The sequence below is a fragment of the Dama dama genome, chromosome 5 (assembly GCF_033118175.1).
Source record: "Dama dama isolate Ldn47 chromosome 5, ASM3311817v1, whole genome shotgun sequence".
Taxonomy (NCBI): domain Eukaryota; kingdom Metazoa; phylum Chordata; class Mammalia; order Artiodactyla; family Cervidae; genus Dama; species Dama dama.
The window spans coordinates 7530601-7552710 of record NC_083685.1 but is presented as its reverse complement, the minus strand read 5'-3'; the positions used below and the strand labels follow the sequence as shown (position 1 = coordinate 7552710).

At 52.2% G+C, this 22110-nt stretch overlaps 1 protein-coding gene across 1 annotated transcript in view; it reads left to right on the top strand.

The window, feature by feature from the left end:
* The window catches only part of MYO18B (myosin XVIIIB), a 222590-nt gene that overhangs the window by 65563 nt on the left and 134917 nt on the right, over positions 1-22110 (top strand). The window contains exons 15-20 of the mRNA XM_061140689.1: positions 2300-2380; positions 4454-4601; positions 10479-10638; positions 13194-13377; positions 14157-14379; positions 16273-16382. Coding sequence (XP_060996672.1) covers positions 2300-2380; positions 4454-4601; positions 10479-10638; positions 13194-13377; positions 14157-14379; positions 16273-16382 — 906 coding nt within the window. The remainder of the gene's footprint in view (positions 1-2299; positions 2381-4453; positions 4602-10478; positions 10639-13193; positions 13378-14156; positions 14380-16272; positions 16383-22110) is intronic.

Sequence of the window (22110 nt, the reverse complement as noted above, 5' to 3'; positions counted from 1 at the left end):
TCCTTTACCCCAACACCCAGAGGCAACCACTGTTACCTCTATCAGTATCTTACACCAGCCATTTTCCCATACATGGTCTTCTCTACAGATTTCGCGTCCGTCTGTATACAATTCTGTTGTTTGCTTTTTCCTCATAGCATTATGTTATTCACATTGCCTCCCACCATTCACAGCTCTTAGAAAGGATGCATGTCTCTGGTTATGTCTGATTCTATCTCAGCTCTCCTTTGGACCCCTGGGTGATTTTCACATTTGTTCAATAGCCAAGTCGTGTCTGACTCTTTGCAGACAGGACTGCCCATTGACTGCAGCAGGCCAAGCTTCCTCTCCCTTACCATCTCCTGGCGTTTGCCTGGGAGATTTCCACATCTATGCTGTTGTAAACAGCACTGTGATGAACATCTTTGAATATAGCATGGTCTGGACATTTCTGATTACTTTTGTCTGCCAGCTTTATTATCCAGAGTTTGTTTGCTTTCTCTGGCACTCAGCCCAGCACTTACTGGGTGCTCAGTAATTAGAAGAGTCTGCGCCGAGTCATCAGTTCCTGATAACCTCACCAGGACTGCTGACAACCCTGCAGGATGGACAATATTAGGATGCTCTAGGGATCCTGTATCCTTTCTTCTCGTACGAAGGCTAAAAGGATAAGAACAAAGGACCTGATTAAACATGGGCAAAGGGCTTCTCTGTTGGCTCAATGGTAAAGAATCCAGCTGCCAATGCAGGAGGCATGGGTTCAGCCCCTGGTCTGGGAAGATCCCCCATGTCTCGGAGCAACTAAGCCCGTGCACCACATCTACTGAGCCTGTGCTCTAGGGCCTGGAAGGTGCAACTGTTGAGACCCACACACCCTAGAGCCCATGCTCTGCAACAGAAGAAGCCACAGCAATGAGAAGCCCACACAACTAGAGAGTAGCCCCTGCTTGCCACCACTGAGAAAAGTCCATGCAGCAACAAAGACCCAGCACAACCAAAGATAAATAAATTAAGAAAGTTTTTAAACAGGCAAAGGAATTGAATAGCTATTTCTCCAAAAAAGAAAAGCAAATGGCCAATAAACACATGAAAAGATGTTCAGCATCACTAGTTTAGGGAAATGCAAATCAAAACCACATTGAGATACCATTTCACACCCACTAGATTGAAAAATAAGCAAAAAGTAAGAACTGCTGGGGGAGGATGTAGAGGAGCTGGAACCCGTGTGGACTGCTGGGAATGAAGAATGGTGCAGCTGCTGTGGAAAACAGTACGGTGTTTTCTCAGAAAATTAAAAATAGAACCACCACTTGATCCAGAAATTCCACTTCTGAGTATCTGCCCTAAAGGATTCCAAGCAAGGTCTTGAAGAGAGATTTGTATACCCATGTTCATGACAGCGTTACTCATAATAGCCAAAAGGTGGAAGCCACCCAAGTGTCCGTCAGTGAATGAATGGGTAAACAAATGTGATGTTTTCATAAAAGGGGCTGTCATTCAACTATAAAGAGGAAGGACATTCTGACACATGCAGTGACTGGATGAACCTTGAGAACACTATGCTCAGTGCAGGAAGTCAGTCCCAGAAGGACAGTCCTGTAGATTCTGCTCATGTGAGATGCTTAGACTGGCCACATTCACAGAGGCAGAAACAGGGAGAGGGAAACAGGGAGCCCGTGTTCACTGGGTGCCGAGTTTCAGTTTTGCAGGATGAAAAGTTTTGGAGCTGTATGGTGGTGAAGGTTACACAAAATGTGCTTTATGTTGATGAAATGTGCCTTTAAAAAATGATTTAAATGCAGACTTCCCTGGGGGTCCAGAGGCTAAGGCACCACACTCCCAATGCGGGGGCCCAGGTTTGGTCCCTGGTCAGGGACTAGGAGCTTTCCTGGTGGCTCAGACGGTAAAGAATCCTCCTGCAATGCGGAGGACCTGGGTTCGATCTGTGGTTCGGGAAGATCCCCTGGAGGATGCCGTGGTAACCCACCCCAGTATTCTTGCATGGAGAATCCCCATGCACAGAGGAGCCTGGCAGGCTACAGTCCATGTGGTCACAAAGAGTCAGACATGACTGAGCATAGCACAGGGCGAGGACAGGGAAACCAGACCCCACATGCCACAACTAAGACACTGCACCACCAAATAGATAAATAGTTTAAATGTTAAATTTTATGCCATGTGTATTTTACCATGATCAAAAACAATAAAAAGAGGCCAAGGTGTGATGATTAAAGCCCTCACTTCTCTTAAACCTCCTCCAGAAGTTTCTTCCCCTTCAGCTCCCAGAAGGAACTAACACTGAACTTGTGTGACTTTCCAGGAAGATGTTCCTGTGCAGTTTGACCTCCCGGAGTCATCCCCGGGGACCACGGTGGCTGTGGTGGATCAGACTCCCTCACAGGTAACACAGGGCCCTGTGAACCAAGCCTTCTCAGATGCCTCTCGGGCTTTTTATCCAAATACTGGCATATTGGAGTCTTTGAGCTACTAGATCACAGCTCTGTGCACACCTCAAATGACCCAGGGATTGTTCAAAACACTGACCCTGGGGACCCCCTCCCAGACTCTGTGTTGATTGGTCTGAGGGTGTGGCCTGGGCAACCAGCATTTCAGTCCCATCAGGTTGAGAGTCTGAGTCTGCGTCTTAGAACGCACTCGTGCCTGGAGCCTGTGGACGGAGCCAGGGGGCTCCAGGGCTGGTACACGGTGGCCTCCAGGCACTGTCACCTGGAAAGATCAGGTGTTCAGGCGAAGATGCTGAGCCCAGCAGAGACTGGGACAGCAGGGGCCCCTGGGGATGGAGAATGGGGGTGATGCTGGATCCAGGCCCCTGAGCTCCCTGGAGGCAGACAAACTTTAGTTTGGGAGACCCCTGAGTCTTTGCCTCCCTCTCCCCTCCGCCAGAACCCACTGTGCTGACCCCTGATCTACCGCTCTGCTCAGCCCTCTCTCAGAGCGGTCCATGACCGTCACACTGAAATTTGCTCTCCCTCATTGCCCCACCCCCCAACTCCCTCCAACCTGCTGTAAAAGGAAGGGCTCAGCCCGTGGAACTTGCCAGGCTCAGATCTGATCTTGGCGACCTTGGGCGCGTCACTTCTCCTCTCTGAACCTCGGCGTTCTCATCACCTGAATGGGAACGACAGTACCACCGGGTTGTCCTGAACACACGTGAGGTCCGGGACAAACAGACCCACAGGGTGGGTGACACCCAGCAGGTGGCCTGCTGGTCACATTTCTCCTGCGCTTGGACACCTTTTCCTGGTTCCCTGGCTTCTCGGCTCACAGCAGGCTGCACCTTGTCCTGCAAAGCCCTCTCGACCATGAGCCCTGCCGGCCCTTCACGGCTGCTTCTGCTGCTCCCTGGCACCTCTCGGGCTGGGTCCCCATCCCTGTCCTGCTTCCTCCCTCCCTGGGAGGGGCGGGCCTGAGGGACCACCCAGACAGTGTGAGGAGGAAAAGATCCTGGTGTCTCCAGGACTCTTGGGCAGTGGCTGGAACAGCTGGGAGGGGCTGGATGTAGATTTCAGCTCCAGCGAGTGAGGCCAAGGTGAAGACTCAGGATCCCGGGGGCAGGTCCACCTCTGCCCTGGGCCTCTCCATGTGACCCTGGATGTGTCCCTTCCCCTCGCTGGACCCCTCTCAGTGGGGTGTGGACTGATATTCCTGTGTCAGAGTGAGCAACTGTCCTGGTTTACCAGAGATGTTGCTGACCTTGGCACTGAAATCCTCATGTCCTGGGAAGCCCCTAACCCTGGGCACACTGGGACCGTTGGCCATCATACACATCGCATTTCCTTTTTAACCACTTGACACCAGATGCGTTAACTCACTGGGGACCCTTGGGTAAGTCCCCCGCAGAGCCCCTGGCCTCTCCCCGTTTCCCACGTGCAGAGATGCAGGGTTGCCTGGAGGGTCTCTGATGCTGGCGCCTGATTTAAAATTTCACATCAGTTGAGGCAAGTTCACTTTCTCTTAGATGTTCTTGGTGCCTTTTTCCTCTCAAGATTTTACTATAAAAAATACAAATACTTCTAAGAGGAAGTGATGGGGATGGAATTAATCCTTTCATGTTAGGCTGTGCATGAAGAGACCAGCTGCCTGTGTGGAGTCAGAGATGTGTGGTGTACAGAGAGCTCACTCTGGTTAAATCCTCACCTTGGAGGACAGTGGTGTTGTCAGTCTCCATTTTGTGGAAGGAAAGATGAGGCTCAGTGAGCGGCAGTAAGTTGCCCAGGGTCATCCAGGAGATGAAGACAGAGGCAGGATCCAGACCTTTGTAACCAAGAGAATGGTAGTTCTGTGGCTTCTCCACTGAGAGCCTGGGGGTGAGCGGGAGCGTGGGTCCAGACCAGCACGTCTGAGTCGTGATGCCGGGCCACAGACCCCCGATTCCCTTGGTGGGACGAGAAGCCCAGGCCTGGCCTCTGTCAGGGGGTCGGGGCTCCGTAGTGTATCCTGGGTCTCCCTCCAGGTGCGCCTGCCAGCCGGAGGAGGTGCCGAGGACGCCAGGGGCCTTTTCTGGATCCTGGACGAGGAGGTCCGGGTGGAGGGCTCCCAGGACAGCGTGGTGCTCGAGCGCGTCTGTGCCGCCGCTGAGAAGAGAGGAGCTGGAGCTGGAGGTGAGGGAGGGAGCCCGGGGGTGGGGGCTGCCGAGGCCAGCGTGGGAGCTGGAGTCTGTCTTCCTCGAAGCCCTGGGAAGGCCTGCGCTGGGGGAGGGCTCTGCGCCTGCCTGGGGGTGCCTTCATTCATTCGTGTGCTCATTCATTCACATATCCATCACGTGTTCTGAGCGGGCTCTAATCTACACAGAGGCGAGCCGCCTGATGGGACCCCCGTCCGTGCTGGGGGTGAGGCAGCGGTGGGAGACGACAAGCTGACCCACAAGCACATGTGTCTGCTGAATCTGAGATGGCAGACTGGGGTCGGTGGTGGGCGTCAGGCGGACCTTGTTTCTCTGGCAGCCAGGGGCTCTCAGGGGAGAGGCCTGCAGGTAAATCTGATGGAGAGCCAGGCGTGCGGTGCCAGACAAACAGGGAGACGTCGTCTGGGCTCAGACCTCCGGCCCTGGCAGGCCTCACAGAAAACGTCGGTTTTAACCCAAGAGCACTGAGAAGCCACGCGGGATTCTAGGCAGTGGGAGCTACGGTCAGATTCGGGTTCCCCAGACGGCACTGTGGAGTCACGAGAGGAAGGCAGCCGGGAGGGGAGAGCAGCCGCCTCCCCAGGGAGGTGGGCAGCCTCCAGAGCTGCTGAGCACTGGCTGATGGGCCGGATGGGCGGGAGGAGAAGTGCAGGGAGTGGACGCTTGGAGCTGAAACAGTGAGTTCAGAGGCCATGGGGTTTGGCATCCATCAGCTTTAGGTTCAAGTCCATCTATTTGTATTTTCACCAATGTGGGCCCCAAGCCACTCTCACAGCAATTTGAACAATGGAGATGGAGCTCGCCCTGGCTGCCTTCTCTCCAGAATTTCTACTGCCGTGGTGGGGTGAGGGGACGTACCTACAGAGCTTGGTCATCAGCTGCCAAGTGCTGCAGTTGTTACTGATGAGGCCGAGGCTGTGAATATCACAACTAAGAATATCATCCCCGTCTTCCCAGGGGCTGGAGGAGCGCTGTGTGCACTCCACACAGGGGCCGAGCTCAGGGCTTTGTGTAGAGTGTATGGTCGAATTCTGTCCTGTATTTAGAAGTCAGTATTCTTACCCCCCAGGGTGAGGAAAGTGTGCTCTAGAGAGAGGCTTGTAGAGAACGCATGTTGTGATCACCCTGACAGTGCATGTCAGAAGGCAGATTCAACACAAGCCATGTCCGTCTCTCAGCCTCGAGTGAGCCCCCTTCCACCCGGATGCCCCCCGGCATGTAAGAAGACAAATGCACTGTGGGGTCTTCCAGGTCCCCCCTGACATGGCGGTCAGATTGTGGGCTTGTTCATTCACTGGTGCCTTCAAGAAATACTTCCGGAGCACCTGAAGTGTAGGCTGGGAAATACATCTGTGAACAAAACAAAAATCTCCACCTGAGGGACTGACATTCTAGCAGAGGAGATGGATGATAAAGAAAAAACCAGAATCTATAAGAAGACATTGAGGACCACAGTTCTAGTTTGGATCACTAAAGGAACGAAGATTGGCAGGGATTTGGCCCTGGGACTTTCCAGGGACAAGACTTGTGTCCAGCACAGGTAGTTGGGGAGGAGTGGCCACGGATATTGGAGGAGGGATGGGAGGGTGTGGCGTTCTGGAAGCCTCAGGAGGAGAGATGGACCGACCGAGTTAAATGCTGCTTGAAAGTTTGAGTGAGGCGTGTCTGAAGAATGGCCTTGACTTGGCTGCGTGGAGGTCCCTGGCCACCGAGAGAAGTGCAGCTCCGATGGGAGTGTTTGGGGTGACCTTCTGGCTGGAGTGGCTTGTGAGACATTGAGGGAGGAGCTGGAGAAAGACGTGGACAGTGCTCAGTGCTGCTGGGCTGGAGCCTCTGTCCGGCACACACGTGGAGCGCTCCTGCAACTGATGGCTCCAGCCGCTCTCCCGGGACCACACCCGGAACATTAGCACCTGCATGGCTCCCGAGAGCTTGGCTCTGCGGCGACTTGCCTGGGTCCAGGAGGGGCTGTGCCTGGGGCCCACGGTACTCTTAGGGGTCCATGACAATCTTTTAATTTCTGTTAAAAGTAGAAGAAAAAAATGGACTTGAAGGCAAATACATGTTGTAAGTATATGTTATGGAATGAACTATATTCCCCCTCCTCAAAAATTCGTATGTTGAATTTCTAACCCCTAGCACCCGAGAATGGGACTTTGTATAGATACAGGGTCCTTAAAGAGGTTAGTAAGTTTAACTAATGTCACTCTTCAGTTAAGTCACTCAGTCGTGTCCGACTCTTTGCGACCCCATGGACTGCAGCACGCCAGGCTTCCCTGTCCATCACCAACTCCCAGAGCTTACTCAAACTCATGTCCATTGCATTAGTGATGCCATCCAACCATCTCATCCTCTGTCAGCCCCTTCTCATCCCACCTTCAATCTTTCCTAGCATCACGGTCTTTTCCAATGAGTCGGTTCTTTGTATCAGGTGGCCAGAGTATTGGAGTTTCAGCTTCAGCATCAGTCCTTCCAATGAATATTCAGGACTGATTTCCTTTAGGATGGACTGGATGGGTCTCCTTGCAGTCCAAGAGACTCTCAAGAGTCTTCTCCAACACCACAGTTCAAAAGCATCAATTCTTTGGCACTCAGCTTTCTTTATAGTCCAACTTTCACATCCATGCATGACTATTGGAAAAACCATAGCTTTGACTAGACAGATCTTTGTTGGTAAAGTCTCTGCTTTTTAATATGCTGTCTAGGTTGGTCATAGCTTTTCTTCCAAGGAGTAAGTGTGTTTTAATTTCATGGCTGCAATCACCATCTGCAGTGATTTTGGAGCCCAAAAATATAAAGTCTCTCACTGTTTCCACTGTTTCCCCATCTATTTCCCATGACTGATGGGACCGGATGCCATGATCTTAGTTTTCTGAATGTTGAGCTTTAAGCCACTTTTTCACTCTTCTCTTTCACTTTCATCAAGAGGCTCTTTAGTTCTTCTTCACTTTCTGCCATAAGGGTGGTGTCATCTGTATATCTGAGGTTATTGATATTTCTCCTGGCAATCTTGATTCCAGCTTGTGCTTCATCCAGGCCGGCATTTCGCATGATGTACTATGCATAGAAGTTAAATAAGCAGGGTGACAATATACAGCCTTGATGTACTCCTTTCCCGATTTGGAATCAGTCTGTTGTCCCATGTCCAGTTCTGACTGTTGCTTCTTGACATGCATACAGATTTCTCAGGAGATCACTGTGGTGGGTCCTAATTTAATATGACTGGTCCTTCGGAGGAGAGATTAGGACACATACATGCACAAACAAAGACACAGGGAAAAGGCATCCATCTGCAAGCCGAGGAGAAAGGCCTCAGTGAAACCAACCCTGCTAACACCTTGACCTTGGGCTTCCAGCCACATAGTCTGTAATGCTTTGTTATGGCAGCTGTAGCAAACCAATATAATATACTCATGTATTATTAATGTCAACCCTTCTTTCTACTGACACAGTCATGAAATATAATTTTGTGTGCTTGTATATATGTGCACGACCCTGGACTGCCCTCACCCTGGAAGTGGGGGTCATAGTGCTTGGAGTGATGCTGCCCATGATCCTCTCTGTTCCGGAAGGTCACCTCTGTTTTCTGAGGTGCTGGCCTCTGCCATCGGGAGGGGCAGTGGGAACCGCTATTTGTGGGGCCCTTAGTCTGAGCCGGGCAATGTGGACACCACCACACCCCACCTCTGGGGAGTACCTGGGACCTAGGAGAGGCCCAATGACTGACCAGGGCCCTGTGGGCCCTGTCTTCAGGATATGTCTCCAGGGTTTTGGAATGATTATTTTCTTCCTTGCAGACTGTAGAGGAGGAAACTCACCCAGACCCACAGGAAGCCAGGACACAGAGCTGTTAGAAGCCCACCCAGGCATTGGACCCGAGCGTCCTGGGTTGGACCCGTGCTCCACTAGTTAGCTGCAATGTGTGTGCATTGTAGGAAGTCACCTCCTTCCTCACCTGTAAAATGGTGACACTCCTGGGCCTGGGGTGAGGACAGAGGGGCTCGGGTGCACCCAGAAGCGTTTCTAAGTCCTCTTCCTTCGGCTCCCTGCTGGGCCCTCCTCCGCAGAGGCCTCCCTGACCCCTGTGCTCTCCGTAGCCACGTTGTTCCTTCCTGACACCCTCCTCATCTCCTTCAGGGCCCCTTCTGGGATGTTTGGTGACCTGTTCTCTTGGCTTGTTTCTCATCAGCCCAACGACCTCCCTATATGCGCTCTCCCCCCCGCCCCCCCAGGTCAGAGGGTACCTGTCTTGGACTCTGCTGTCTGCCCGTCATCAGCCCAATGACCTCTAAATACGTGCTCTCCCCCCCTACCCCCCAGGTCAGAGGGTACGTGTCTTGGACTCTGCTGTCTGCCCATCATCAGCCCAACGACCTCCCTATACGTGCTCTCCCCCCTCCATCCCCCCCAGGTCAGAGGGTGCCTGTCTTGGACTCTGCTGTCTGCCCATCATCAGCCCAACAACCTCCCTATATGCGCTCTTCACCCCCCACCCCCCCAGGTCAGAGGGTGCCTGTCTTGGACTCTGCTGTCTGCCCAGGGCCTGGGCCGGTGCAAGGCTCTGTGGACCCCTGCCATTGCCCCCTCCCCACCCCTCCCCTGCTCTGCTCCAGTTCACTGGTGATGCGGCATCGAGTGAATCAGAGTTCTCAAATGGAATGTTTCCTGGATCCTGAGTTTTAGGCTAAAGACACAGAAAGCAGGGCCAGAAGCAGAGGTATCCTATAGGGTGTGATGGGGGCAGGACTCACAGCCCGTTTCCTCTTTCTGTGAGACCTGACCAGACACCGGAAGGTCTCAGGTCCCAGGGGAGAGATTCTTGTCCTGGACTGACTGATAGACATATTAACTCAGACATTTTGGTATTAAAAAAATTATTTTTTGCCTCTGGGGCTTTCTGATTAGCTCTGAGTTAATGAGAACGTTCACTCAAGCAGAACACGTGGGGCTCACTGGCTGTTGCCTCTCATCTGAGGTGCATGCTGGGCGGAGGAAGAGACTGAGGCTCAGAGGTTTAGGTGGTTTGGCCCCTGTCCCACTATAAAAAAATGGTCAGGTCAGGATTTGAACCCAGGTCTTCTCTAACTCCAAGCCCTTTTATTTCTCCCACTCTGTCCCTTGGAACCAGGTGTCCACCAGCATCTTCCAAGAATTTGCTGTGCGTTTATTTGGTAACTGATATTCCAGACAATTTTAAGTGGTATCTATGCATATTGTCAAAATATTTAATAATTGTATATTTATTTCCATGAATATTAGAAAGTAAATATAGTTGGCACACCAAACCTGCAATATAATGCTTCTTTACAAATGGATTTTACCTGTAAAACTGAGCCAATTGAAAAAAAAATACATTAAATAACAGTCCAGGTGATTCATGGGTCTGCCTAGAATCACAAAGATGGTATGTGTTAATGGTAATTGGGGAATGCAGGTATTCCAATTTCTTAGATTTAAGAAAGCAAGGAGGAGGGGCTTTCCTGGTGGTCCAGTGGTTAAGACTTCACCTTCCAATCTAGGGGACGTGGGTTAGAACAGAAGTTAGATCTCTGTTCAGGGAACTAACATCCTGCATGCCTCCAAGCTGAAAAACCAAAATGTAAAACAGTATTGTGACAAATTCAATAAAGACTTTAAAAACAGTCCACATCAGAAAAACTGACAGAGGAAGCAAGGAGGAACAGAATGCAGGTTGGAAGCCGTGCATGTAAATGCACGAAGCAGGGGAAGCATGGTGCCCAGAACCGATAGCTCGAATCATGTTAACATGGGAGCAGCGTGTTCTCAGCGGCGCCAAGCGATGACAGAGTGTCCCCCCCAGGCCCCAGCACTCATGCCGTGTGTCTGCCTACAGGAACCTCTGCCCTCCGGACCTGTGAGCAGCCCCTCCAGTGCGAGATTGCCCACCAGCTGGGACACGACCCCGTGCGCTATGACCTCACGGGCTGGCTCCACAAGGCTAAACCCAACCTTGCAGCCCTGGACGCCCCCCAGGTCCTACAGCATTCCAGCAGGTGAGCCCAGCCAGGGCTGGGGATGGGCGGGGGGCGTTCGAGGTGCTGGGGCCGTGCAGTCACTGCAGGCCAGTCAGTGATGGAGGGCTGCTACGGGGACCCTTCCCTAATGACATGAAGACCTGTAACTCGACAGGAGTGATGCAGCACCTCCTGGGACTGGCCCGAGTCCAGCCAAGGAGGAAGCTGGCGTCTGGGGAGGTGGGACAAAAGCTTGGAAACTGTGACTTCTTATTCTGGCTTCTGGCCTTTCATTAAGTATCTGGGAGATGATGTGACTGGAAGAACTTTTATGGACATCCTCCAACTAGGGGATCATAAAACCAAAGTGATAACTTTTTGCAACCTGAAAAAGAGCTGACTGCATTTCTTGACTGCTCTGCTCAGATGTGCTGGCAGAGGGCTGCCTTGAATTCAGAGAGCCTTTGGAAATGCTTGTTGGGGGAATGTGTGTATGCACACGCGTGTGAAGCTGAGACCACATTTACTAATTACCTGCTATGTACTTGGCATCAGAGTAAGAACTTTATAAGGGTCTTTAAAAATATATCTCTATCTCTATCTATCTGTATTTACTTGTTTATTTGACTGTGCGGTGTCTTTAGTTTCAGCATGCAGATCTAGTTCCCTGACTAGGGATTGAACCCAGGCCCCCTGCATAGGGAGCGATGTCTTTTAGCCACTGGGCCACCAGGGAAGTTCCTATAAGGGTCTTTTTAATCCTTACAACAACTGTGTCCCTAGCCCCATTTTATAAATGAGAAAACTGAGGCCCCAGGAGGTGAAGTGGTTCATATTTGACCACATAGCAAAGAGAGGCAGAGCCAGAATACAATTTGGGTATAAGTAATCCTTGGAAGGTGTTCTCAGAGCCTCGTGGTCAGAGTTGATTGGAAAAATCTAGTGGGGGCTCAGGGGCGCACAGCTCCCAGAGAGAGATCCAGTCAGAGGACAGGGCAGAAGGAAGGGTAACAAGCCCAGAGTGCTGTATGGGGAGCCGGGGGACCTGAGTCCAGTCCCAGCCCAGCCCCGTGTCCCTTGGGTGACTGTGGGCAGCCTCTTTCCCTCCATGTTTCTCGCTTCCTCCTCTGCAACCTCAGGGTTTGTTGGACGAGGCCATGTTACACAGCTCTAAAGTCAGGCAGATGCTCAGATTCTGCTTTTGCCTTTTTCAAGCTGCATGACCTGGGCCTCAGTTTCACAGTCTGAGAAGTGGGAATGACGCTGCAAGCTTCCAAGTGTTATGTAAGGCTTTGGTGACATAACAGAGTGGATGGCTTATTAAGGAACCTGGTTCATGGTTACCCCTCAACAGACCTCTTGTGGCCTCCTTGTAAATCACCCTGCTGCTCAGAAACCCTCAAGCTGAGTGAGGGGTGTAGAGTTGGGGAAGGGCGGGCACACCTTGGTTAGCCTGGTGTCCTGGTGAGTGTGGGACTTTCTGAGACAAGGAGCAGTGTGTGCTCCCGGGTGGGAGAGTACGGCAGGTGTGGCAGTAAATCCCAGCAGGGCGTCTTGCAGACTTGAGAGCCACAGGTTGGTGAGTTTGAGGGCAGACAGCGCTTCTTCTTAGCCTGTGGTTCTACAGTCAGGATCCCAATTCACCAGGACTGCTTGTGTAGCTTTTTGATTCCTGGGCCCATCTAGTCTCTCAGGATGCTGGGGGGGTTACCAGGAGGTGCTCATGGCCACTCAACCTTTGCGCCATGTGTCAGGAGGTCCAGAGAGGACCCGTGACTGCCCCAGGCCACAGTGCACATTGCAGACCAGAGGCCGGGTCTCCCAGCGCCACAGATGGGCCCACAGATGGGGCCATCCTCACGCAGGGTCTCTCCCACCACCTTCTCTCCCTGCACCAGCCCTCCTTCTCAGGGCTCCCGCTTCCGGGGGCTCTCCAGGCTGTCTGCCTAGACTTTTGTTGCAACATGAGCATCTTTGCACCGTTGTCAGTCTGCGTGCTCCGCAAGGCATGGAACTGCTTTCAGCAGCCTCGGTGCATCTGGCAAGACTCATTTTCTTAATGGCCGTGAAGTCAGTTGGGCACAGAGCAGGGATGGATGAGGGTCTTGAGGGATGGTCTGGGTGGGGCCTGGATTTGCAGGGGAGTCACCACAGGCTTCTACTGGAGGGGAGAGGCTGGGGCAGCCAGAGAGCCCAAGGCCTTCCCTGGGTCCCAGCTTCATCCTGGGGCTCGGTAGGGTCTCCTTGGTGCTCAAATCAGACTAAGCACCTGACATACCCAGACCCGTTCTAGAGATAACTGAGATGATTTTGCCCTCTAAGAAAGTGCTGGCTGGGTAGAATTTCTGCAGGTATGTAAGTGACGGGGACATCTAGTAGAAGGAAGATGCTCTGAGGTCAGGAGAGGGAGAGAGGCATGGAGGAAGATGCTGGCATTTGTCCCCAAACAAAGGATCATCTGGCAGAAGGGACTGTGAACAGACTTAGCAGCTAGGACACGGTTTCAGGAAGCAGATGTCCAGAGGCAAGGGGGTCCCCTTCGCTCGCCCCCAAACCCCCTGAAGCCCCTCTCTTTCTCCCCGCCTACCTGCCAGGGAGGAGCTGAGGAGCCTGTTCCAGTCCCGGGCCAAGCTGTCCCCTGTGTGCCGGGCCGTGGCCGGCCTGGAGGGCACCTCCCAGCAGGCCCAGCAGCGGAACTGCGCGGTGCGGAGGACATTCGCCAGCAGCCTGGCCGCGGTGAAGAGGAAAGCCCCCTGCTCCCAGATCAAGCTGCAGATGGTGAGCGGGGTGCTGTTCCCACAGGGTGGGGGCCTCCCTGCCCGCCTGCAGGGCGAGTTATCCAGGCGCACCAGCTCTGAGCTCCCCAGTGGGCCTGAAGAGACAGGCAGCCAACCCCCACGCTCCACCAAGGAAGAAACCGAGGCTCAGGGCAGCACAGTGACCCGTCCCAGTCTGAGGCCTAAGCCTCAGCTCCTTGGTTTCACCTGAGCAGCTTCAGGAAGTTGGCAGGAAACAGGTCGCCTTCCTGACCAAGTTGACAAACATCGCAGCCAGCACTGTCCTGCCTCCCTCCCTCACCTCTCAAAGGCCGGCATGTCCACCTCCAGGCTCCCCGTAGAGAGGGTGGTTGGACCCAGCACTGGTGTGAAGATGTCACCTGGACATGGTAATCCATTAACAAGAGATTAGGTTGAGCTCAGAAGAGGGAGACTCGGGAAGGGGGACTTGAGGAGACAACTCGTAGCATCTTATCCTGGAAAAGCCCTCAGCCCAGGTCCTGGGCTCTAGTTTTCTTCTTGGGTGACTGGTCCCCTCTGCTTGGGGCCACTCACTTTTCCTCTCCATGTCCCAGTTTCTCCATCTCTGATAATAAGGATCATTATAGAGGTCCTTTATTTCTCCTGAGTACAAATCCATTGGGCCATGGATGAGAGGGCCTTGTGGTAGGACACAGGGGCCTCCAGAGATGCCCAGGCCGGACTGAATGTATGTTTGTGGAGTGTCCAGACCCCTGTCTGTCTCACCCTGGCCCTGACCCCATCTCTTCCTGGTCCTAGGATGCATTGATCAGCGTGATCAGACGGTCGCAGTTACACTTCATCCACTGCCTGGTGCCAAGCGCAGCGGTGGAGAGCAGAGGCGGGCAGGGGTCTCCGACTCCGCCACAGCCCGGTGGAGACAAGCCTGAGGTGGGCTGGTCCCTCCCCTCAGACATCCCCGCACTGAGGGTGCAGCTCGCAGGATCCTACATCCTGGAGGTGCTGCGTCTGCACAGAGCAGGTGAGAGGCGAGCAGGGAGCAAGCACCTTGTCGCTAACTCTTGGGACTTGCTCTTTGAGCCCAAGTCCAACCATTCCTGAATTAGTTGTGCACTCCTGGAAGGCTGGGCTTCCCTGGCAGCTCAATGGTTAAAAAAAAATCTGCCTGCAATGCAGGAGACAGAGGTTCAATCCCTGAGCCAGGAAGACCCCCTGGAGGAGGGCATGGCAACCCACTCCAGTATTCTTGCCTGGAGAATCCCATGGACAGAGGAGCCTGTTCGGCTACAGTTGATGGGGTGGCAAAAGAGTCGGACACAACTGAGCGACTCAATAGCTTCAGTGACCTGGAAGGCTTGGGGTGTGTCTTGCCCATCTTCCTTTCAACAGTAAACATCTTAGGAGCCTTGGCCTTGGAATCGACGGTGGAATTTCCTCAGTGATTAGTATTTGGTCTTCAGGATGCTCAGCCTGGTTTGGGAGATCCATATGGAAACGGGTGATGATTGTATGATGTGACCAGGGCATGTGTCACACAGGATGCGGGAGGTACCGTGTGCCCAGAGGAGGCAACGTCTTCACTGAGTCTTCTAGAAACCAGCTGCTCACCTCTGGGTGGTGCGGGGAGAGGGAAAGCGTGGCCGGGGGAGCACTGTGTGCAGGGAGATATGGGGGCGCCTGGGTTTCCAGGTTCACGATGAGTGGGGGTGGGGGTGGGAGAGGAGGGGTGGACCCACCGGGGAGGCTTAACACCACCTTTGGAAGAGTGGCTTTCCCTGGTCCAGCTGAGGAGGGGATGGGCGTGGTGGGGGAGGAGGGGTTTCCATCGAAGGAATGAAGTGTTAGACCCATATTTTAGAAAGTAGGTGTGCACCAGGGTCCCCCCATTAGCTCCTCTTCTGAGCTGAGTTTGTTCTGAGATTTTCCCATTCTTTTTCTGTCTCTGAGACACCATCAGCCACCCTGTGGATTCCCTTCCCTGACAGGAACAGCTCAGGCGAAGTCAGGGGATGGGGTGACTGGGGCTGATGGGTGTCTAGGTGGGCTCCCGCTTGTTTAATATTTCCTCGGTCACTGACACCCCAGCTTGTGGTCACTGCCCCTTCTCCTCCCACTGCACTCATACTGAATCCTGGGTGCGAGGTGCTGGGCAGAGAAGCCAGGAGCAGCCGGCAGCCCGTCCTCAGTTTCCACATCTATGTAACGGGATAATAATACAGGCCCCAGAGTCTCTGTGAAACAAGGAAGTTCTTATCCTAGTGTCTTACACCCTTGAAAGCTCTGTAAGTGGTGTTACCATGACTGTGGAACAGACCTTCTGCTTCCTGCTCTGGCTCCCTCTGTCTGGACTTCCTTCACACAGAGTCCTCTCACGGACTCTCACAGCCCCTCCAAGGCTAGCTCAGTCACCTTCTCTCAGTAGCTTTTCAGTTTCCACACAGAAGGGTGCAGCTGTGTGTATCCTACACTTTAGATTTAAAAGAACCCTTAGATATGGCCTGATGCAGTGTTTCCTATGTACATTCTGTAGGATGGTAAAAACTATTAGATCAAAACGTTTTCTCATGGCCCAGCATGTTTGGAGAAATCTGGGTTAAGCCAAGCTAATCAGGCATCGTCCCTGCAGAGGTTCTGGAGCCTTTGACGTTGGTATTGATACACATCATGACCTTCCAAGAGGCAGAGGAGGGGGCAGCATTTTCAAGCTTTCAGTGGAGCCTCTTACAGGGTCTGTGTTCTGGGGAATGCACTTGGCAAATGGTGATGGAACCCAGTGTCTTATATTAGCAAACAGGGAAACCGAGGCCCTGAGAAGTGAGTGGACACAGCAGATGAATAGCAAGACTGGCAGTAGACCCCTGGGCCGGGCATCTCATTTGGATTCTTTGTTCTTCTCCCGCTCCCCACACCGCAGGCTACGCTGACCACATGGGGCTCACTCAGTTCCGCCGAAGATTCCAGGTGCTGGATCCTGCGCTCATGAAGGAGCTCACATCAGCCCCTGAAGGAGTGGATGAGAGGAAGGTATGTGGACCTGGGGGTGGGGGTGGGGGGCGCCGACGCTTCTGTTCTGCAGGGCATGGCCCGGGGGCAGCTGGGGCAGCTGGGATCTGAGAGTCGGGTCTCGGGGCAAAGATGAGGGTGGCGTGACGTTTGACTCGCACCCCTGCTCCAGACTGTGCTCCCTACAGTGTCACTTACAACACTGCCCATCCCAGAATGGTCCTTCTGAAACCCTGCATGAGGAAGTGCAGGAAAAGAATTAGAACCACAGGAAGAGCAGGTCCGAGGTAGGAGGGCTCCCAGCAGGTTGAAACGTCATCATCCCTGTACCATCATTGCACTCGGTACCAGCATCCTGAGAGTCTGTGAAAAGAGGGCTTGTGGCCCCAAACGTTCCCCTCAGGGCCTTTGCACAGAGAGCTGTCACCTTTCCCCAGTCCTGGCCAGGCCGGTGTCATCTTGGTGTCCAGATCTTGCTCGTGTTATTCTCCATCGCATCTTCTTATTTAAACACCTGTGTAGCACTTAGCCATGTCTGAAATAACATTTTTTGAAGGGACTCTGTGTTTTTGGGCTCATGGCAAGTGCTCAATAAATTGCCTGTTGGATGAGTGAATGAAGACACGTACCTAACCTTGTACTGCTGCCCCTGTGTGTCTCTTTTCTCCATCTCTACCATTAACTTCTGGAGCCAGAAGTCTTCACTCCTAGTGCTAAACCCCCAGTAAATGCTTCTGTTGAGAACAGCCACTGGCTGATCAGTGATGACAGAGCTCTTGACAGTTTGCAAAGCCCTAGTGCATCCTCACAACAGCCTGCAAAATGAGCCATTGCACCTCTTTTGTGAATGAGGAAACGTGGGCTCGTAGAGGTGACTGATTGCCTTGAGGCCACACAGTCAGGCATTCGTGGGTTTGCCCTTGAACTCAAGTTTCTTGATTGCGTGGAGGGTTGTTATGAAAGTGTGGGCTCAGGTAACACAGACCTGCAGTTGTCTTCCCGCTGGGAGTGTGAACTTAGACGAGTTAATCCATCTTTCTGCCTCAGTTCCCTAATTTGTAAAATGGGAACAAGGGTAATACCAACCTCAGTGGAGCGTTTGGTGGATTGTATGTAGTAGTGTAATTGATGTGCTTGACGCAGGGCCTGGCATATAGTAAGGGCTCATTGTGTGTGAACTGTGATTGTCGTTGTCATCGTCATCACTGTCTTCCAAGGCCAGAGAGGTGGCAGCCAGGCCGCATAGACTCTGCATTCACAGCTGTGTTGAAACTCCCCTCCAGTGAGTGCGCCCATGTGCGCCTGACCCCCCAGCCTGGAATCCTCAGTCAGTGAGTTGCAAGGCGAGACGAGCCAGCAGCGGAGGCACAGTTCTTAAGTCCTTTCTTGGCTTTCTTGTGGAGCAGGCACCAGGGCACAGGCTCCCTCCCGCAGACACGGCAACATTTCTCATGATGCTCCTGCGTCCCACCCCTGGGGAAGGGGACCTCAGACCCCAGCTGGTGTGGCGCAGAGCTGTCCCCTCCCTGGGGGGCATCCCACTGTGGAAACCACGAAACTGCCTGGCTCAGTGCCACCAGCCACTGTGTACCAAGCTTCATCGGGGTTCCTTATCCTTGGTCACCCGCACCCCCCAGTCTTGATCTCCATCCAGAGCATCTGGAATGGAACCACTGAAAGGGGCTTGGGCTCCTCTGCTGTGCAGAAGTAGGGCGTGGGGGAGTTTTCAGTGGGGGCGGGGGGGTAGCATATGGAAGCGCTTCTATTCTGGACGACTCAGCAGTTCTCTCTCGTAGCCAGACCGAAACCACCTCCACACACACATTGGAGGCCTCGGAAAGTGGAAAATTACAAGCAGAATGGACTGGGGAGTTTTCATTTCTTGTTATCCTTTTTTTTTTTTTTTTTATTTGCTCACAAATTTCATTTGCTGCAGCATAGGATTTTGGTAGCAACAAAAGGAAACGCCAGCCTGCCTCTTATGAAAAAGCTGATAAATATTCATCTGCCAGGCAGCACGATACACCATGAATTATACATGAACACGTGCTTGGGTGGGCAAACTGTCAGCCTCTGTGTGCAAAGCATTTAAGACCTCAGGATTTAATAAGACAAGTCTGACAGATAGGAAAGGTCAATATTGTCATTAGACACTAGTCGGCAGCAGAGGGAATTCACTGGCAGGGTGTGAGCCGGCCTTGGCGCATCCCCTGTGTGCCTGACGTGCACGTGGTGCCTAAACCAGGCTCTCTCCCAGTGAAGTACTCCCGTTTGGAGGGTCCCTGCTGGATTCTGTGCTCCTGAAACAAAAATAGCATATGCCTTTTTTTTTTTTTTTTTTACCACAGATGCACAAACTCTCATCACAAAATATCAGACGTAATGTGAAAAGGTTCCCTACCGACTTTCACCCTGAAACAGCCGTCAACTGATAAAGCCTCCCTGCTCTGGGAATTATCCCCATTTCACAGCAGAAGCAACTGAGGCTCCCACCCCCAGCCAGGCCTTGGGGCAGTGGTAGAGCCGGGGTTTGGGGCAGTGGTAGAGCCGGGGTTTGAACCCAGGCTCTCAAACTCCTCGCATAGGGCTCTTTACTATGTATTGTAAAATACACATAACATAAAACTTACCACCTTAACCCATTTTTAAGCATGCAGTTTAGTGGCCGTAAGTACATTCATGTTATGTAACCATCACAGCCCTCCATCTCCAGAACTCCTTTAATTTTCCAAAACTGGAACCATCCCCATTGAACACTACGTCCTCATCCTGCCTCCCAGCCAGCCCTTGGCAACCACCGTTCTGCTTTCTGTCTCCATGAATTTGGCTGCTCCAGGAACCGCATGTAAGTGGGCTCAGTGTTCGTCCTTTTGTGACTGGCTTACGGCACTTAGTATGGTGTCCCCAGGGTTCATCCATGTAGTAGCACATATCAGAATTTCCTTTCTTTTAAGGCTGACTTGCATCCTTGTATGCAGCATTTTGTATATCCATCCTCTTGTCGGTGGACACGTGGGCTATTGCCACCTTTTGGCTGTTGTGAATGACCCTGCTATGAACACAGTGTACTGATGCCTCTTTTGAGACTGTTTTTTATTCTCTTGAGTACATACTCAAAGTGGAATTGCTGGATCATATGGTAATACTATATTTAATTTTTTGAGGAACGTCCAAACTGTTTTCCATAATGGCTGTACCATTTTCTATTCCCTTCAGCAGTGCATGAGGGTTGCAGTTTCTCCACATCCTTGTCAACATTTGTTATTTTCTGGGGTGTTTTTTGTAGTCACCCTTTCGGGTGTGAGGTGGTATCTCATTGTGGTTTTGACTTGCAGTCCCCTGATGGCCAGGGCTGGTGAGCATCTTTTTATGTTCACACAAGACTTTTGAATGGAAGCCCTTTGAAGACAGGCAGAGTATTTGGTGAAGATTTACACAGAACATGCCATCGTGATGTTAATTTAGAATAATTATTATCGATTCCATCCAGCTGTCACCAAGTGTCTGCCTTGCACCAGGCCCTGTGCTAGCCACCAGAGAGACGGGGATGATGAAAACAGCCTCCTGAGGAAGAAGGACGAAGATTAGCAATTCCCAGACAGAGAGGGGGCTTTGGGAGGTCCCAGGGAACACCTCTAAAGCTTCTGATATCTCCAGCAGGGGTTGAGGGTAGGACATAAAGGGAAGACAGAGCAAGTGATGATTGAATAGAGTTTTCTGGAATGGTTTGGAGGAATCAAGTCAGAGAAAGAGTGCAGGGCAAGCCACACTGGGTCCGGAAGATGCAGAGGTCCAGAGTCAAATCCAGGTCCAGTGTGGCTGGTGCATAAATGCTGACAGGTAGAAGAAAAGGGTCTGAGGATGTTGGCAAGGCAGACCATGGTCATCGTCAGCAGGGGCAGAGAGTCTAGGCTTCATCAGGTGGTCAGTGATGGCAGACAGGAAGGTTATCAGCAAGGGCATGGCATCGAAGATCAGATCTTTATTATTTGAACTTGCTTAAGCAAAATTACGAAGGAAGTCAAGTCTACTCTGCCCATCCCCTGGCCCTTTCTAGGGAGCAGTGTCCTCACGCTGACCTCGACCTCTTGAGGATGCCTCTGTCTCTTCTAGACACCCAGGCATGTGCTCAGGTCTCCAAAATGACCGTCTTGCCCTCTAATCATGATGGGTCCCTCTCCTCTCTCCCAGGCTTTCCCATCTGGCTAAGATTATGCCTTAACCTACACTGAAGGCCTCCCAGAGTGACCATGAGGGGGTCTCAGAAAGGTTACTGGAAGAGCTCATTAGGTTCACATTCAGCTCTGTCCGAGATTCTGGTCCCTTATCTCTTTGCTGCTGAGGCAGGAGTTTCCAGGTCTCCCTGATGGATGACAGGAAACCCTTGGTCCCCTCTTCCCTTCAGAGTGTCTACAGTGAGGATTGATTCTAGCCACCAAATCTCTATCCCCAAGGACTTGATCTGAACACAACTATGGCATGCCTATCTTCTCAAAGGCAGCCACTCTTGTTCCATCTCAGACCATGGTGGATACTCCTGATTTCCTCTGAACTTGTCCCCGAGTCCTTTTCTCTTTTGGAGAGGTTCCCATGAGCCTGTGACTGGGGGCCTTGGGTGGGGAGAGGAAGAGAGGAAGCTGTCCATTCTAAGGTGCCAAAGGATTTGTCCAGGCCCCCCGTGGCCTTGTGTTTGTGTGCATGCCTGCTTAGGCACTCTGTTGTGTCCACTCTTCCTCACTCCCATGGACTGTAGCCCACCAGGCTCCCCTGTCCATGGGATTCTCCAGGCAAGAGTACTGGAGTGGGTTGCCATTTCCTTCTCCAGGAGATCTTCCCGACCCAGGGATCGAACCTGTGTCTCCTGCATTGGCAGGTGGATCTTTACCATTGAGCCACCTGGTAAGCCCTCCCATAGCCTTAGCCCTAGCCCTCTGGAATTTATTCGTCGTTCTTGACTTTCTCACTTTGCCGTCCTCTTCCAGTTTGGGTCTCTTGTTTTAATGATTCTGCTTGTTTTCTGTTTAGTGTGAACCAACCCAGTTATACAAATATGTGTGTTTTTTATTTATATGTTTGTCCATATTGCCTGTGCTTCGTGCCAGACATGCTATTTATAATCATGAAACTATAAAGAACAGAGACGTAATCCTAACCTTTATGGAATGTTTTGATCAGCGTGTGCAAGTTTTGGTGGTTAAAAGCACGTGGTTTAGAGTCAGACAGACTCAGGTTCAAATCCTGGTTTCTGCCATCTCTCTTTCCATTCATCTGTGCCCCTTGATGCTTGATAGCTGCATGACCAGGGGCAGTGTGTGACAGGAAATAACAGTGCCTGGCACATAGTAGGTGCCCAGCGTATGGCAGCCATCGGGCCACAGTGTGGGTTTTCTGGAGGAGGTGCTGTCCTGACAGCAGGGTGGTCAGGAGAGCGTCCATTCCCACAGCTGTGGATCCCTGCGTCGTGCGACCCGTGGAGGGGTGAGTAGGGAGCCCTTCCCAGCCATGGCCCTTTGTGGTTCTTGGAGTCTTCCGCTGCCGGTCTGGCATGTGCAGCTTAATGTGAGATGCCAGACTGTGTGCCTTGCTGGGGGGAGGGGGGCATCCTCGTTAAATATTGGAGAGAAACCTCTGTGCACATTGGAGGCTGAGTTGGGTCTCTCCCGGGTACATTCCGGGCTTAGCAGTTTGAGCCCAGAGTGGTGAAGGGTGAGGGCGTGTCATCACTCCACAGTGCCCCCGAGGGGCTTTT